The following is a 15,216-nucleotide window of genomic DNA, read 5'->3' on the forward strand; positions in this document are numbered from 1 at the left end:
GTGGGAGTGGGGGGCAGTGGCGAGGGGGATGAACTCCCTGATGGTAACCTTGACCACCGAGAAACAGAGGTACCTGGAAACAGGAGGCAGCTAGGGAGAAAAGCATCTCATTTCTCCCTTCTGTAGACCCCTCAACAGTTCCAGGGGACTTGACTGACACAAGATGTTGGACTACATCAGGCAAAGAAATGCAAGAGTGATTACAGCATGTCAATAACACTCTGCAGGTTGGCAAGGATTATGTAAAAACTGTAACACTTTTTCTTGGTGGGAAAGGAGGGAAAATGTAACCCACACTTACAGCCTTCACCCAGTTAGTCCCTACCCTGGGGTTCCATCTCCCAAGCCCCTGGACACACACCCACTGCCCACAGTGGGGCAGTAGATGGGTAAATTCTGGTACATCCACCCCATGAGTATCAAGCAAAAAATTAGAGTTCCACAGGATTATCTGGACAGATTTCACTACATATTTTTTAGTGAGAAACAGAAAAGTGTGTATGAAATACCATTTAAAAAAATAACCAGAGTTCCAACAGCCCCTATATATCTGTACAACTGCACATTTGTTGTGACTTGTATGTAATTATGTGAGTGTGGAGAAAAACATAAAACCAGTATTTAAGCTACGGCAGATGCTGGGGGGCGTGGGGTCGTACGGAGTGAAGAACGAAAGCAACATGGAAAAGGAAATTAAAACTGCTCTAAAAAATACAACCATGTGTATGTACAGTATAAACTATGTGGGTTGTTTTTTTTTTTAATGGACAATTGTTAAAACTAAACGGTAAAAAACAAGAGAACAGAGAATGTGTCTCAGCTTGGGAAAACGAATGCATTTACGAGCGCGGAAGAACAGAAGCCGTCAGACAAAACGATGCTATCATTCTAGCAGTCGCGGCTCTCACCCGCGAACCTCGAGGAAGATGCCTGGCGTCAAAGAGAAGCAGAGGCGCACCGGCTGCGCGGAGTCCGAGCGGGGCTCGGCCGCAGATGGAGAGGGAGAGGCGGAGGCGCGGTAGGGCCGGCGGGTCGCTGGCGCAGTGGGAGGCCCGGGACCCTGGGTCCGGGAGAAGGCGCGCGCCGGCGGCGACCAGGGCGACGCAGGGCGGGTAGGCCCCGAAGGTCGTGGGAACCGCCCCCACGACAAACCCGGGGGGAAACGACATGGGGATTCCACGCCCAGCGGGTCTCCACCCCTGGCAGCCTCGAGACAGTCATCCCAAACGGCCGCAGCCCCACCTCCCCGCGGACCGGAAGTGCGGAAAGTGGCGCCGCCGGGAACCCTGGGAGAACCGTAGTTCTCCGGCACCGGAAATGGGAGGCGGCGCTCCGGAAACCGTAGGACCCCGGAGGTCGGAAGTGGGGCATCCGGACCGCCGGGAACTGTAGTTCTCCAGAGAGCGGAAACGGGGCTAGCGGCCGGGCGGCATGGCGGGGCTGGAGCTTCTGTCGGACCAGGGCTACCGGGTGGACGGGCGGCGCGCCGGGGAGCTGCGTAAGATCCAGGCGCGGATGGGTGTATTCGCGCAGGCCGACGGCTCGGCCTACATCGAGCAGGGCAACACCAAGGCGCTAGCGGTGGTCTACGGGCCTCACGAGGCGAGTGGGCGCGCGCGAGCCGGGCTTCCTCCGGGGCGGGCAGAGAAATCCGGCGGCGGCAACTGCGGGGTGCGCGGGGCCGCCAGGCTGAGCAGAGGCTCGGGAGGTGAGGCCGGCGCGCGCCTCCGTGTGGGGCCGCGGCCAGAGTCCTAACAGTGTGATGCACGATGGTCCCAGCCTTTCTCATCGGCCACTGTCCCCGGCACCCTCCACTCCTCTTTGCTATTCCTAAACCCGCCAGGTGCGCTCCCACTCCCTCCCTCACCACTCAGCTCTACTCCGACGTCACCCTCCGGTGACACTTTCCCAGATCACCTTACTCACCTGTCAGATTCCCTCCCCTACATCCACACACTTCCCTGCTTTTCTGCACCCGCCTCCTCAGACATCAGTTTAACTTATTTCTCACCGTTTGTCTCCCCACTGGAACAAACTCCGTGAGGACAGGAACTGTAAATAAAGCCGCCTGGGTATATTGCCACCCCAGCGCTGGAGGCGTAAGGCCGGAGGGGAGGAAGAGTAAGCATTACACGCCTGCAGATCAGAAAGGCTGATGGTGGGGAGGATGGGGAGTATTTCCAAATGAGATTGAGGGATTTGTAGAACAGGGAAAAGATTTAGGATTTTGGTCTCATACGTGGTGGGAAGCCTTTAAAGGTAAGTAGTATATGTATTGCCTAGAGAAGGCAGAATCAGACTTGATATTTGTAAACAGACTCTGATACAAACAGAGAGTGGGTTGGGAGGAGATGAGTCAAGGATGGAAACAGGGAGGCCTGTTAGGAGAGAGATGAGATCCAGAGGTGATGGTAGCTTGGGTGGCCCTCCCCCAGGCTATGTTTTGGAGGTAAAGCAGTTGCTTGTTGAGATGCTGCAGATAGAGGGAGGGGAGGGAGGGAGGCCAAGGCTCAGGGCAAGAGCCAGAGGAAGGGGTGGGTAGTGTGAGCTGGGAGGAGTGGGCCTGGCTCACGTGTCCTCCCCCAACCCTCCCCCAGATCCGGGGCTCCCGGGCACGAGCCCTGCCTGACAGGGCCCTGGTGAACTGTCAGTACAGTTCTGCGACCTTCAGCACAGGCGAGCGCAAGCGGCGGCCACATGGGGACCGTAAATCCTGCGAGATGGGCCTGCAGCTGCGTCAAACCTTCGAGGCAGCCGTCCTTACGCAGCTGCATCCACGCTCCCAGATTGATATCTATGTGCAGGTGAGCAGACAGCAGCCCTCAACCCAGGGAGGGGAGAGAGGAGGAGGGTGTGTGGGGGGTGGGGGTGGGGATGGGGTCAGCAGCCTAATGGACTGATGCCACCTGGGGGGGGGGGTCCCTGCAGGTGCTGCAGGCAGATGGTGGGACCTACGCGGCTTGTGTGAATGCAGCCACGCTGGCAGTGTTGGATGCAGGGATTCCCATGCGGGACTTTGTGTGTGCCTGCTCAGCTGGCTTTGTGGATGGAACAGCCCTGGCAGACCTCAGCCACGTGGAGGAAGCAGCTGGTGGCCCCCAGCTGGCCCTGGCCCTGCTACCGTCCTCAGGCCAGATTGCACTGCTTGAGATGGATGCCAGGCTGCATGAGGACCACCTGGAGCAGGTGCTAGAGGCTGCTGCCCACGCTGCCCGAGACGTACATACCCTACTGGACCGTGTGGTCCGGCAGCACGTCCAAGAGGCCTCTGTCTTGCTGGGGGACTGAGCACATGGCCACCCAGGGCCAGAATAAAACCCACGCACACTCCACTGTACTTTGATCTCTCCCCGCAGCACTTGCATGCCCTCAGAGCCTGGCCTGGTGCTGGCTCCAGGGGTGACTAAGGATGCTCCCCCACACATGAACTGCGTACCCCTTGCAGCCTCAGGAGTCAAAGCCTGAAGAAGGAGGGCATGTCCCTGGTGAGGAGAGCAGCTTGGGCCAGGAAGGGATCAAGGCAGCTGAGCAGTGAGACATGGCCTGGTGTAATGAGCCAAGCCCTGAGACCGTGGAGTCTGTCATTCTCACCCCGGCACATCCAGGGCCCTGAGCACAAGTGCTGAGGGAGAACTCAGCTGGCTGTGGTATCCCCCGTGGTGATGTAGGGGCCCATATCCCACATCCTCTGGATTGTGGCTTAGACTGAATGCTCTCTTTCCCTCGAGGAATCCCCTGGGCCTGTCCTGCTACTTACCTTGGACTCCAAAAGTACAACAGACACATGATCTAGCCTGGAGTCTTCTCAGCTCTGATCCCTTCTCAGTCAGACACAGACACTGTCTGCTGCCCCACCACTGCCCCTCCCTCTTCAGACTCCCCTTTTCCCACCTCCTGCCCTCAGACCTGCCCGAGCCCCTGCAGCCTACCCAGGGGCTGCTTCTCCTCCAATATCCCAGGCACCTCCTGGCCTGGACAGGGGTGCGCCCCACTTTCTACTTAACACACCCCAGCTCCTTTGACACCCCTTTGGCCAGTAGTATCACGCACCTTCCTCCCTGTGGTCATCTGACCCCAATGACCTCGGTTCTGGGCACACGCTGTGATTCCACTCGGCTGTTTTTGGTGACCGACACCCATAGGAAAGGGTCCGCCAATGCCTTGGTCTCTCAGTCCACGGAAGCCCCCTCACTTCCCACCACGGCATTCAGACCTGTCACTGCCAGTGGCAGCACCTTCGGAAATCTTCCGGCGTCTATGCTCTGGTCGCCGCTTCCGGATTTCCTCCCACCTGCCCTACTCATCATCCTACTCTGATTCCCCTTCGAGCCGAGCTTTCTCGAGCGGCCCGTCGTCTTCATTGCCCTCCGGCGTTGCACAATGCCGTCGGCCTGCCTGGAGGACGCCCTCCGCAGGCGGGGAAACCCAGACCCGGGTCCCGCTCCCTCCACAGCGGCTCTGCTCTGGGCATGCGCGGCGGCGGTGCGGGGTGACTAGGGGGACGGCGCAGGCGTAGCGGCGTGAGGGCTGTCGGGACCGGAAGTGGGGGCCGGCGTGCAGCCCCGGGTCTGACAGGAGAGGCGTTCCCGGCCGGCGGCCGTACCTGACAGTGGGAGCGCAGTCCCGGAGCCGCCCGGCCCTGGGATGGGCCTCCTGTCGGACCCGGTGCGCCGGCGCGCGCTTGCCCGCCTCGTGCTGCGCCTCAACGCGCCGCTCTGGTGAGGGCGGGGCCCGGGGGGCGGGGAAGGGGGCCCCCCCCTCCGGCAGCGCGTGCCGGTCTCCTCCGGCATCACTCGGGGCCTCAGGCCTGGGGCTCAGCTCTCCCGTCCGGCGTCCCGGGTACCGGGACTCTGGGTCCAGGTCCCAGAATCCGCCCGCAGACATGGCTCCTCCACCCACAGTGCAGAGGTAGAGGCTGCGGGCCGGGGTGCCACGGCCCGCTAACGCTCTGGTGGTCCCTCCGTCCCTCTCCCCGCAGCGTGCTGAGCTACGTGGCGGGCATCACCTGGTTTCTGGCGCTGGCTTTCCCGCCGCTGACCCAGCGCACTTACATGTCGGAGAACGCCATGGGCTCCACCATGGTGGAGGAGCAGTTTGTGGGCGGAGACCGTGCCCGAAGCTTTGCCCGGGACTTCGCTGCCCACCGCAGGAAGTCGGGGTGAGCGACAGAGCCGTGGGTATGGGGGAAGCAATGCCAGTCAAGGCCAGAGAGCTCTGCTCAGAAGCTCTTTTTGTGTTTCCAGGGCTCTGCCAGTAGCTTGGCTGGAGCGGACGATGCGGTCAGTGGGGCTGGAGGTCTACACACAGAGTTTCTCCCGGAAACTGCCCTTTCCAGATGAGACTCACGAGCGCTATGTACTGGGGGGGTTGGGGGGTGGGGGGGTTAGGAGGGTGGGAGGGGGGTGTGCCTGCGACCAAAAAGCACTTTAAGGGGGTGGCCTTGGGGCCAGGAAGCTCATTGGGGGCGGGGGGATGTCTTGGGGCCAGAGAAGTCACTGGTGGGCGTTCTAGGGCTGAAAGGGAGGGGTTTCAGCCATCTAGAGTGGGGCCGTGCTGAGGCTTCCCCAATACCGCATGCAGATGGTGTCGGGCATCAACGTGTACGGCATCCTTCGGGCACCGCGCGCTGCCAGCACTGAGTCCCTGGTGCTCACCGTGCCCTGTGGCCCTGAGTCTACCAACAGCCAGGCTGTGGGGCTGATGCTGGCACTTGCTGCCCACTTCCGGGGTGAGGCTCAGGGGCTACTGCTGGCAAGGGAGGGTTTGGCCACCGCCTCAGGCTTTGCTGACCCTGCTTTTGGTCTTTAGGACAGATTTACTGGGCCAAAGACATCATCTTTTTGGTGACAGAACACGACCTTCTGGGCTCTGAGGCTTGGCTTGAAGCCTACCACGACGTCAATGTCACTGGTGGGTGTTCTTGCCCTGCCCTGGCCCCGACAGGGCCACTGTCCTCACCAGCCCCTTAGTGGCAGCTCATTCACCTGCTTCTACAGGTGTGCAGTCATCCCCTCTGCAGGGCCGGGCTGGGGCCATCCAGGCAGCCGTGGCCCTGGAGCTGAGCAGTGATGTGGTCACTAGCCTCGACGTGGCTGTGGAGGGACTCAACGGACAGCTGCCCAACCTGGACCTGCTCAACCTCTTCCAGACCTTCTGCCAGAAAGGGGGGCTCCTGTGCACGCTGCAGGGCAAGGTAGGGCCACCTGCCTGGGGAGCACGGGGCCTGTGTGCAGGGCTTGTCTGACCTTGTCTCAAACTCTCTAAGCTGCAGCCCCAGGACTGGCCGTCAGTGGACGGGCCGCTGCAGGGTGTGCAAACGCTGCTGCTCATGGTTCTGCAGCAGGCCTCTGGCCACCCCCACGGCGCCCATGGCCTCTTCCTGCGCTACCGCGTGGAAGCCCTAACACTCCGTGGCATCAATAGCTTCCGCCAGTATAAGTATGACCTGGTGGCAGTAGGCAAGTAAGTGTCTTCTGGTCTCCCCTTTGCATACTCGGGGCGGGGTTGTGGGTGCCTGGGGGTGTCTGGCCAGCCGTGACCCCAGCCCACGCCCGGCAGGGCTCTGGAGGGCATGTTCCGCAAACTCAACCACCTCCTGGAGCGCCTGCACCAGTCCTTCTTCTTCTACCTGCTCCCTGCGCTCTCCCGCTTCGTCTCCATCGGCCTCTACATGCCTGCCGCCGGCTTTTTGCTCCTGGTCCTCGGTCTCAAGATATCCTCTGCTGCCCGCTGTCTGTTTGTGGCCAGCCTCAGGTCCCCCCGACTCTAGGCTGGGGAGAGCTCTCCAACCTCGGGGCGGGGGAGTGGGAGTGAGCCCTGGGTCCCCCACTGGGCAGAGCCCATCACACCTCTCGTCAGGGTCCTTGACTCAGCCACGCTCTGGAACTGTGGATGCAGCTGCATGAGGCTGGAGTGGGTCCTGAGCAGGCTGGGAGGACCTCTGGGTCCAGTCCTCCCCTCCCTGCAACACAGGTGACGGGCCCCCACTCCTGCTGTTGGGGCCCCGGGTGGTGGTTACTGCTGCCGCTCAGTCTCAGCTGGTGGAGGGATGGTGAGGATCCCTGGGACGCCCCTGGCCCAGGATCTGTCTCCAAGTGCCCGTGTGCCCTGCAGCGCGTGGGGCTGGCCTCGCTTGTGGCACCCTTGCTGATCTCCCAGGCTGTGGGCCTGGCCCTCTACGTCCTCCCAGTGCTGGGTCAACACGTGGCTGCCCAGCATTTCCCCGTGGCTGAGGCGGAGGCGGTGGTGCTGACGCTGCTGGCCGTCTATGCAGCCGGCCTGGCCCTTCCACACAGCACCCACTGGTGAGGAGCTGGGCTGGATGGCACGGGCAGGGTGCACCCTGGACACGCAGGCGGCTGCCCCTGAGCCCCTTGCCTTGCAGGGTGGCGAGCACACAGGCCCCGGACAGGAGCTGGATGGCGCTGAAGCTGGTGGCCCTGATCTACCTGGCACTACAGCTGGCCTGCATCACCCTCACCAACTTCTCCCTGGGCTTTCTGCTGGCTGCCACCATGGTGCCCGGCGCTGCACTCACCAAGCCCTCCGGGCCCCGGTATGTGCTGGTCAGTCCCCACCACAGAGCCCGCCGTGACGTGCCCACCCTGTCCAGGGCCTCTGCCCCTCGCCACAGACTCCCCCTCACGCGTCAGTCCTCCTCCTCCCCCACCTCAGAGGCCCCCTTGACCTTGCTTCTCCACCCAGGCCGCTGTGTGCTGCCCTGCTGGTGCTGACAAGCCCAGCAGCCACACTCCTGGGCGGCCTGTTCCTGTGGCAGCAGCTGCAGGAGGCACCGCTTTCCCCGGCCGAGGGCTGGCGGCTCTTCCTGGCCGCGCTGGCTCAGGGCGTGCTGGAACACCACACCTACGGTGCCCTGCTCTTCCCGCTGCTGGCGCTGGGCCTCTACCCCTGCTGGCTGCTCTTCTGGAATGTGCTCTTCTGGAAGTGATGAAGGCAGGTGGGAATCCCCCACGCGTCCCACGTTCTTTCTTTCCTGGGAAATAAACAGTTCTGTTTAGCTGCTCTTCGGGCTCCTGGTCACATTGTCTGCTGTGTACGTGGGGCCCCGGGGCCTGTAGCAAGAGGCTCTGCCTGCAGGATTAGACACCCTGCTCAGCCCCTTCTGGTCCACTTCCTGATGGCAGGAGGGAGGGCCGCAGCTGCATCAGCCTTGGGAAGAGGCCCTTGGATGGATGCTCGGGGTGTGGAAGTGGCACAGGCAGACCTGGCCGCAGCCCCAGGTGCGCTCGCCCAGCCTCGGAGGTCTCTGCGCATCGTGGTCCAGTGCTGTGCGAGAGGAGACACAACAGGCAGGGCTGGGGGCCTGACAGGAGCTGAGACACCCAGAGACCACACAGCACGGTCTTCAGCGCTGGAGCTGAGAGGGCGAAGGAGCTGGAGCTGGCTCCCTCCAGAGGAGGAGAATGGCGCCCCAGCCAAGGCCAGAACCTTGTGTGGGCTTGGGATGGAGCAGGAGGAGCCCCCGGCCCGGCTTCCTGGGGGCCAAACCAGCCCAGGCCGGGCGCCCACCCAGCACCACCCAGAGCAGACAGGCCACGGAACAGAGACCACCTGAGCCCCAGGGGTTGGGGGGGGGGCACTGATGGGCTGGTACACAGAGAGGTCACTGGTTGTACCAAGACCCCTGAAAGGGACTGGGGTGTCCAGTGTCCATTTGGGAGGGGAGAAAAGCAAAGTGTAGCCCTCTGGTGGCGCCACGGCCACATGTGGCTAAGAGACCTCACGGGAGGGCCAAGGTGGCCCTGCCAGCGCCCCACAGGGCAGCGAGGCCGGTACCACCTCCTGCAGGCCTCAGAGCTGGAAGGGAGGCAGAGATGCAGTGCCTGGAGCATCAGCTCAGGACCAGCCTCCCTCCCTTCGGGACCGCGTCCCGGGACAGGGTGGCCGGAAAGTCTCAGGCAGGAAGCTTCGCCCCCGGCCCCCGCCCAGGCCCGCCTCTGTGGTGGGGCTCATCTTCCTGGGGGGCTCCCCTCAACAGCTGGGGCTCCCTGACTCCACAGTGGGGGGCAGCACCTAGAGGGGTTCACTTTGGGGCCTCTCACTGAAGAGCACGTGTGCTCTGTGTCCAGAGTGTTAGGGATGGGGTGGGGCAAGGGTGCTGGAGGCCCACCGTGACTAGCAGCCTGTCTTTGGTCTGCTTGTCTTCTAGGCATTTTGAGGCCAGAGGAGGACTTGCAGCCCACACCCTGCACCCCCAGAAGTGCCTCCAGACTGGCCTCTCTCGGAAGCCTCCCCTGATAAGGCAGGCACCGCCTGTGGCTTCCCGTCTTCCAAGGCGCATAGAGATCTCTGCTCTGCTGTGGTCTCCTGTCGTCTCTGTCTTTGTGGACTGGCGTCTAATACAAAATCCCTTCCACACATTTTACCTGCACTTTGGCGCCAGTCAGTCATTTTTAACTGGACTTAGACAGCCACTTAAAACGCAAATCATGAAAATACCTTACATCGTGAAACATACAAGTGGGGACGAAAGCTATCCGATCATCAGTTGTTTTGAGCTTACCCACACACAAGAGGTGGAGGGGAGCCTTGGGAGTTTTGAAGCTGATACGTTGGGGAAGGGGAATTTCTGCTCTGATTTTCATTGATGTCGCTTGTGCAATACATTTTAAAACGAAAGGAAACGTCAGGCTGTAAAGGTACAGATGAGACGTACAGGGGGTGAGTATAAGGCCCCGCAGGCTTTACTCTGAGGGTGCTTGCTGCTGGCCCCCATGTCCCTTCTCCTTAGTCATGGCACCCTACTTTTGACATGAGCACAGGCACACTGCCAGACTCTGTGCAGCTTGGTGTGGTCGTGTGATGGCTGTGGCCCACAGGACCTGAGCAGAAGCTTCGAGGGTGAATTCCATGCAGAGACTTCAAACAGAGGATGGCCATCTGAGCCACTTCTCTCTCCTGCCCGGGGCCACGTGGAACCAGAAGCACGTCTGGGACGTGAGCTCCAGCCCAGGCTTGGGGTGGAGATGAGGAGGGGCTCCCTGACCCTCCAAAGCCCTTGCTAAACTGGGGTTAGCTGTCACCCAGGGTTGCTAAACTGGGCTTCATTTGCAAGAAAGAAACAAACTTCTACTGTGCTTAAGTCGTTGTTATTGGAGTTTTCTGACACCTCAGTCTAGTTCATGCAAGAGGGACTATTGCTGAGCCCAGCTCACATGGGGCTCTTCAGGCGGTGAGCAGCCGGGTGCATCTAGAAGTGTGTGTGTCTATTGTGTTGGTAGTAAGTGCTCATTCCTTGGTTGCTTGCCTCCCATGCCCCAGAAGAGCAGCTCTATGGCACAGGCTTTGTCTTTCTTCCTGCCTCTTTTCCAGCACAGAGCCAGGGACGTGGTGGAATATTCATACGTATTTCTTGAATGAAAGAAGGAAAGAATCAGAGGGAGCCCTTCTGGAGGTCCAGAAGGAAGTCCAGGGGGCAGACCTTTTGGCTTCCACAGGGGTTCCTGTCTTATGGTATGGGGTGAGGGCCCGGGAGTTTAGAGTGCAAGACTGGGGAGGTCCTGAGCCAGGCAGGACCCACCTCAGGACACCCAGCAGCTTCCTCACGACCAGACCCTCTGCAGACGTCCTCCTGCAATTGGCTGGCTGTCCCAGGTTTCCTCTGTGCTTCTCTCAGACCCTTTGCCAAGTCACCCCATGCCACCTCGGGCTTCAAGGTGGGGCTCCAGGGCTGCCCTGGGGGCCTTTCTCTGTGAGCCGCCCCTGCAGGCTCCAGCTGCCCTCATGCCTGCACTCAGATCCTGTCTCTCCTCTAGACCTCTGCCCTGAGGCCACGTCCTGTCACCTCCGCCTCCTGGATGTGCCATGGTCACCTTTAAGTCATCTCTTCCCAACCTGAACACCTCCCACCCCGCGTGCATCTCCTCCCCTGGTGCCCTCACCCAACCCTGGCCCTGCGGTCCACCTTGCCTCTCTTCAGGGGATGCCTATCGCCTCCAGGATAAAATCAAGCCTCCTTACCTTGGTGTCCAAGGCCTGCCTGGCCAACTCCTGACTTGTTCTTCAGAACATTTTTATTGCCCCCCAGAAGGAACACTGTACCCCACTTCCCCCTCCCCTTCCAGCCCCTGGCACCGTTAACCTACTTTCTGCCGCTATAGATATGCCGAATCTGGACTTTCAAATGAATGGATTCATGCAGTACAGTAGTACCCCTTACCTTCAGGGCTTGTGTTCCAAGACTCCCAGGGGATGCCTGAAACCCTGGATAGTACTGAATCCTATCTGTTCGTTTCTTCCACCCACAAACTTAATGCTTTTTCCATTTTAACCAAATTCTTATCATGCACTGCGGCCATAACTTTTGCAGTTTTTGAGGTGCACCAGCAAAACTAGCACGAATTTCTTTTTCCTTCACAGTTTCACGGATAGAAGATTGGTTCCTAGCATAGATCTTAGCAACCTCAGCATACAATTTTTTTCCTTTCCTTATTAAGTTGAGGACTTTCACCTTTTCGCTTAAAGGAAGCACTTCATTTCACTTAAAGTCTTCTCTTTGGTGTACCTGAATCACAAGCATCCCTACTCTTGCACTCTGAAGCCATTCTTAAGTAAAATAAGGGTCACTAAATGTAAAACAGCTAGCTAGTGGGAAGCAGCCGCATTGCACAGGGAGATCAGCTCCGTGCTGTGTGACCACCTAGAGGGGTGGGATAGGGAGTGTGGGAGGGTGACGCAAGGGGGAAGGGATATGGGGATATATGTGTGCGTATAGCTGATTCACTTTGTTATACAGCAGAAACTGACACAACATTGTAAAGCAATTATACTCCAATAAAGATGTGAAAAAACAAATAAATAAAATAAAAGGGTCACTTAGACACTGTGATGCCTCCGCAGTTGATCTGATGACCCAGATGGCTACTAAGTGACTAATGGGCAGGATATACTGGATAAAGGGATCATTTGTGTCCCAGGCAAGACAGAGGGGCGGGTGCAAGATTTCATCACTCTACTCAGTATGGGAAGTATTAACATGTGAGCAATATTAAGACTTCCAACCTGTGAACACAGGATGTCCTTACATTTATTTAGGTCTTCTTTAATTTCTTTCAGTAATGTTTTATAATTTTCAGTGTACAAAGGTTGTTAAATTTATTCTTAAGTATTTAATTTTTTCTTTTAATTTATTTTTGGCTGCATTGGGTCTTCGTTGCTGCACGCAGGCTTTCTCTAGTTGTAGTGAGCAGGGGCTACTCTTTGTTGTGGTGCGTGGGCTGCTCATTGCGGTGGCTTCTCTTGTTGTGGAGCACGGGCTCTAGGCGCACGGGGTTCAGTAGTTGCAGCACGCGGAACTGCAGATACAGAGGGCTGACTGTAGAGTTATAGGTGGATTTTCAACTTTGCAGAGGGTCGGGCGCCCCTAACCCCTGCGTTGTTCAAGGGTCAGCTGTGAAACAGTAGTTGTGGTACGCGGGCTCAGTAGTTGTGGCTTGCGGGCTTAGTTGCTCCGCAGCGTGTGGGATCTTCCCAGACCAGGGATCGAACCCATGTCCCCTGCATTGGCAGGCGGATTCTTAACCACTGCGCCACCAGGGAAGTCCCCTAAGTATTTAATTTTTTGATGCTATTGTAAATATAATTAGTTTCTTAATTTCATTTTCAGTTTGTTTATTGCTGGTGTATAGAAACACAACTGATTTCTGTATACTGATCTTCAATCAAACTTGATGAACTCATCCATTACCTCTAATATCAATAGTTTGTGTGTTCCTTAGGATTTCACAGTTGACCCTTGAACAATGCAGGGGTTAGGGGCGCCGACCCTCTGCAAAGTTGAAAATCCACCTATAACACTACAGTCAGCCCTCCGTATCTGCAGTTCCGAATCCTCAGATTCAACCAACTGCAGATGGTGTAGTACTGTAGTGTGTATTTAGCAAAAAAATCTGAGTATAAGTGGACCTGCGCAGTTCAAACCCATGTTGTTCATGGGTCAATTGTATGTAATTCATGTTATCTGCAAATATAATTTCATTTCTTCCTTTCAAATTTAGATGCTTTTTATTTCATATTCCTGCCTAATTGCCCTGGATAGACCCTCCTATATAATGCTGAATAGAAGTGGCAAGAACCAACATCCTTCTCTTCCTTCTAATCTTACTAGGAAAGCTTTCAGTCTTGCACCATTGAGTATATTAGCCATGAGGTTTTCATAGATGTCCTTTATCAGGTTGAGGAAGTTGCCCTGTATTCCTGCTTTTTTGAGGTTTTTATCACGAAAATGTGTTGGATTTTTTTTCAAAAGCTTTTTCTGTGTCTATTGTAATGATAAAATGTGGTCCTTTTCCCTTTATTACTATTAAGTGTTATATTGAGTGTTTTTTTATACATTGATTGATGTTTGCATTGATTTATCTTTACATTACTGAGATAAATCCCACCGGGAAAAAGATGTACTGCATTTTTCAAGCATTGGGTTGAGCTTGCTAATATTTTGTTGAGGATTTTTGTATCTATATTCATATAGGATATTGGCCTGTAGCTTTCTTTCTTATGATATTTTGTCTAGTTTTAGTGTCAGGGTAATACTGATCTCAAATAATGAGTTGGGAAGTATTCCCTCATCTTCTATTTTTTGGAAGAGTTTGTGAAGTATTGGAGTTAAGTCTTCCTTAATTTTGGTAGAATTCGCCAGTGAAGCCATCTCATCCTGGGCTTTTCTTTCTGGGAATTTTTTGTTGTTGTTGTTGTTGTTATTTAATTACTAGTTCAGTTTCTTTACTTGTTATCGGTCTACTTAGATTTTCTACTTCTTCTTGAGTCAGTTTTGGCAGTTTGTGTCTTTCTAGGAATCTGGCCATTTCATATAGGTCATCTAATTTGGGGGCATAAATTATTTATGGTGTTCCCTTATAATCATTTTTATTTCAGTAAGGTTGGTAGTAATGTCACTTGTTTCATTTCTAATTTTAGCAATTTGAGTCTTCTCTTTTTATCGTAGTGAGTCAAGCTACAGGTGTGTCATTTTTGTTGATCTTTTTAAAGAATCAACTTTTAGTTTATTTTCTCTGTTGTTTTTCTAGTCTCTATTTCAATTGTTTCTGCTCTAATCTTTATTATTTCCTTCCTTCTGCTTACTTTGGGTTTAGATTGTCTACTTTTTGTAGTTTTTAAAGTTAGAATGTTAGGTTATTTATTTAAGATCTTATTATTTTTTTAAAGCTCTAAATTTCCCTCTTAGCAGCTCTCTTGAAGGTGCTAAGTTTTAGTATGTTGTGTTTTTGTTTTTATTCATCTCAGAGTATTTTCTAATTTTCCCTGTGATTTCTTTTTTTTTTAATTTAATTTTTACTTTTGGCTGTGTTGGGTCTTCATTGCTGCACACGGGCTTTTCTCTAGTTGTTGTGAGCAGGGGCTACTCTTCATTGCAGTGCGCGGCTTCTCATTGCCTTGGCTTTTCTTGTTGCAGAGCACAGGCTCTAGGCGCATGGGCTTCAGTAGTTGTGACCCACGGGCTCTAGAGCACAGGCTCAGTAGTTGTGGCTCACGGGCTTAGTTGCTCTGCAGCATGTGGAATCTTCCTGGGCCAGGGATCGAACCCATGTCCTCTGCATTGGCAGGCAGATTCTAAACCACTGAGCCACCAGGGAAGTCCCTCCCTGTTATTTCTTCTTTGACTAATTGTTTATTTAGGAGTATGTCATTTAATTTTCACATACTTATGAATTTCCCTACTCTCCTTCTGTTATTGATTTCTAATTTCATTCTGTTGTAGTCAGAAAACATACTTTGTATGCTTTTACTACTCTTAAATTTATTGAGACTTGTTTTATTGCCTAACATATGATCTATCCTGAAGAATATTCCATGTGCACTTGGGAAGAATATGTACTCTTCTGTTGTTGGAGTGTTTCATTGCTGCCCATTATGTCTAGTTGGCTTATTGTGTTGTTCAGGTCTTCTCTTTCCCTGCTGATATTCTGTCTAGGTGTTCTATCCATTACTGAAAGTGGGGTACTGAAGTCTCCAACTCTTATGTTAAATTTTCTATTTCTCCTTTCAATTCTGTCCAGTTTTGCTTCATGTATTTTGGGGCTCTGTTAGGCAAATATATCTTTATAGCTGTCATTTCTTCTTGATGAATTGATCCTTTTTTCATTATAAAATGTCCTTCTTTAACTCTAATACAAACATTTGTCGTAAAGTTTATATTGTCTGATATTAGTATAGCCCCTCCAGCTCTGTTTTGGTTAC

At 54.9% G+C, this 15,216-nt stretch overlaps 2 protein-coding genes across 2 annotated transcripts; both read left to right on the forward strand.

Moving 5' to 3' along the window:
• Window positions 1–1,357: 1,357 nt before the first annotated feature.
• On the forward strand, window positions 1,358–3,332 carry EXOSC4 (exosome component 4). The gene is made up of 3 exons (XM_068526204.1): window positions 1,358–1,602; window positions 2,598–2,804; window positions 2,929–3,332. Exons 1-3 carry the CDS (start codon window positions 1,432–1,434, stop codon window positions 3,286–3,288), a joined length of 738 nt encoding a protein of 245 aa, XP_068382305.1. The 5' UTR covers window positions 1,358–1,431; the 3' UTR covers window positions 3,289–3,332.
• A 1,185-nt stretch (window positions 3,333–4,517) lies between these two features.
• On the forward strand, window positions 4,518–8,023 carry GPAA1 (glycosylphosphatidylinositol anchor attachment 1). The gene is made up of 12 exons (XM_068526129.1): window positions 4,518–4,718; window positions 4,979–5,158; window positions 5,244–5,355; window positions 5,581–5,728; window positions 5,809–5,910; window positions 5,997–6,193; window positions 6,266–6,462; window positions 6,559–6,712; window positions 6,877–6,972; window positions 7,114–7,304; window positions 7,385–7,555; window positions 7,705–8,023. Exons 1-12 carry the CDS (start codon window positions 4,645–4,647, stop codon window positions 7,946–7,948), a joined length of 1,866 nt encoding a protein of 621 aa, XP_068382230.1. The 5' UTR covers window positions 4,518–4,644; the 3' UTR covers window positions 7,949–8,023.
• The last annotated feature ends 7,193 nt before the right edge of the window (window positions 8,024–15,216 follow it).

The sequence above is a fragment of the Eschrichtius robustus genome, chromosome 17 (assembly GCF_028021215.1).
Source record: "Eschrichtius robustus isolate mEscRob2 chromosome 17, mEscRob2.pri, whole genome shotgun sequence".
NCBI classification, from domain to species: Eukaryota; Metazoa; Chordata; class Mammalia; order Artiodactyla; family Eschrichtiidae; genus Eschrichtius; species Eschrichtius robustus.

What these genes read in the sequence shown, in the direction of transcription:
- EXOSC4 (XM_068526204.1), top strand. Translation starts at nt 1,432, where the DNA reads ATGGCGGGGCTGGAGCTTCTGTCGGACCAGGGCTACCGGGTGGACGGG. An exon ending in TGGTCTACGGGCCTCACGAG is followed by an intron (nt 1,603 to 2,597) that starts GCGAGTGGGCGC and finishes ACCCTCCCCCAG; the next exon opens with ATCCGGGGCTCCCGGGCACG. An exon ending in AGATTGATATCTATGTGCAG is followed by an intron (nt 2,805 to 2,928) that starts GTGAGCAGACAG and finishes GGGTCCCTGCAG; the next exon opens with GTGCTGCAGGCAGATGGTGG.
- GPAA1 (XM_068526129.1), top strand. Translation starts at nt 4,645, where the DNA reads ATGGGCCTCCTGTCGGACCCGGTGCGCCGGCGCGCGCTTGCCCGCCTC. An exon ending in CGCCTCAACGCGCCGCTCTG is followed by an intron (nt 4,719 to 4,978) that starts GTGAGGGCGGGG and finishes CTCTCCCCGCAG; the next exon opens with CGTGCTGAGCTACGTGGCGG. An exon ending in GACCTGGTGGCAGTAGGCAA is followed by an intron (nt 6,463 to 6,558) that starts GTAAGTGTCTTC and finishes CACGCCCGGCAG; the next exon opens with GGCTCTGGAGGGCATGTTCC.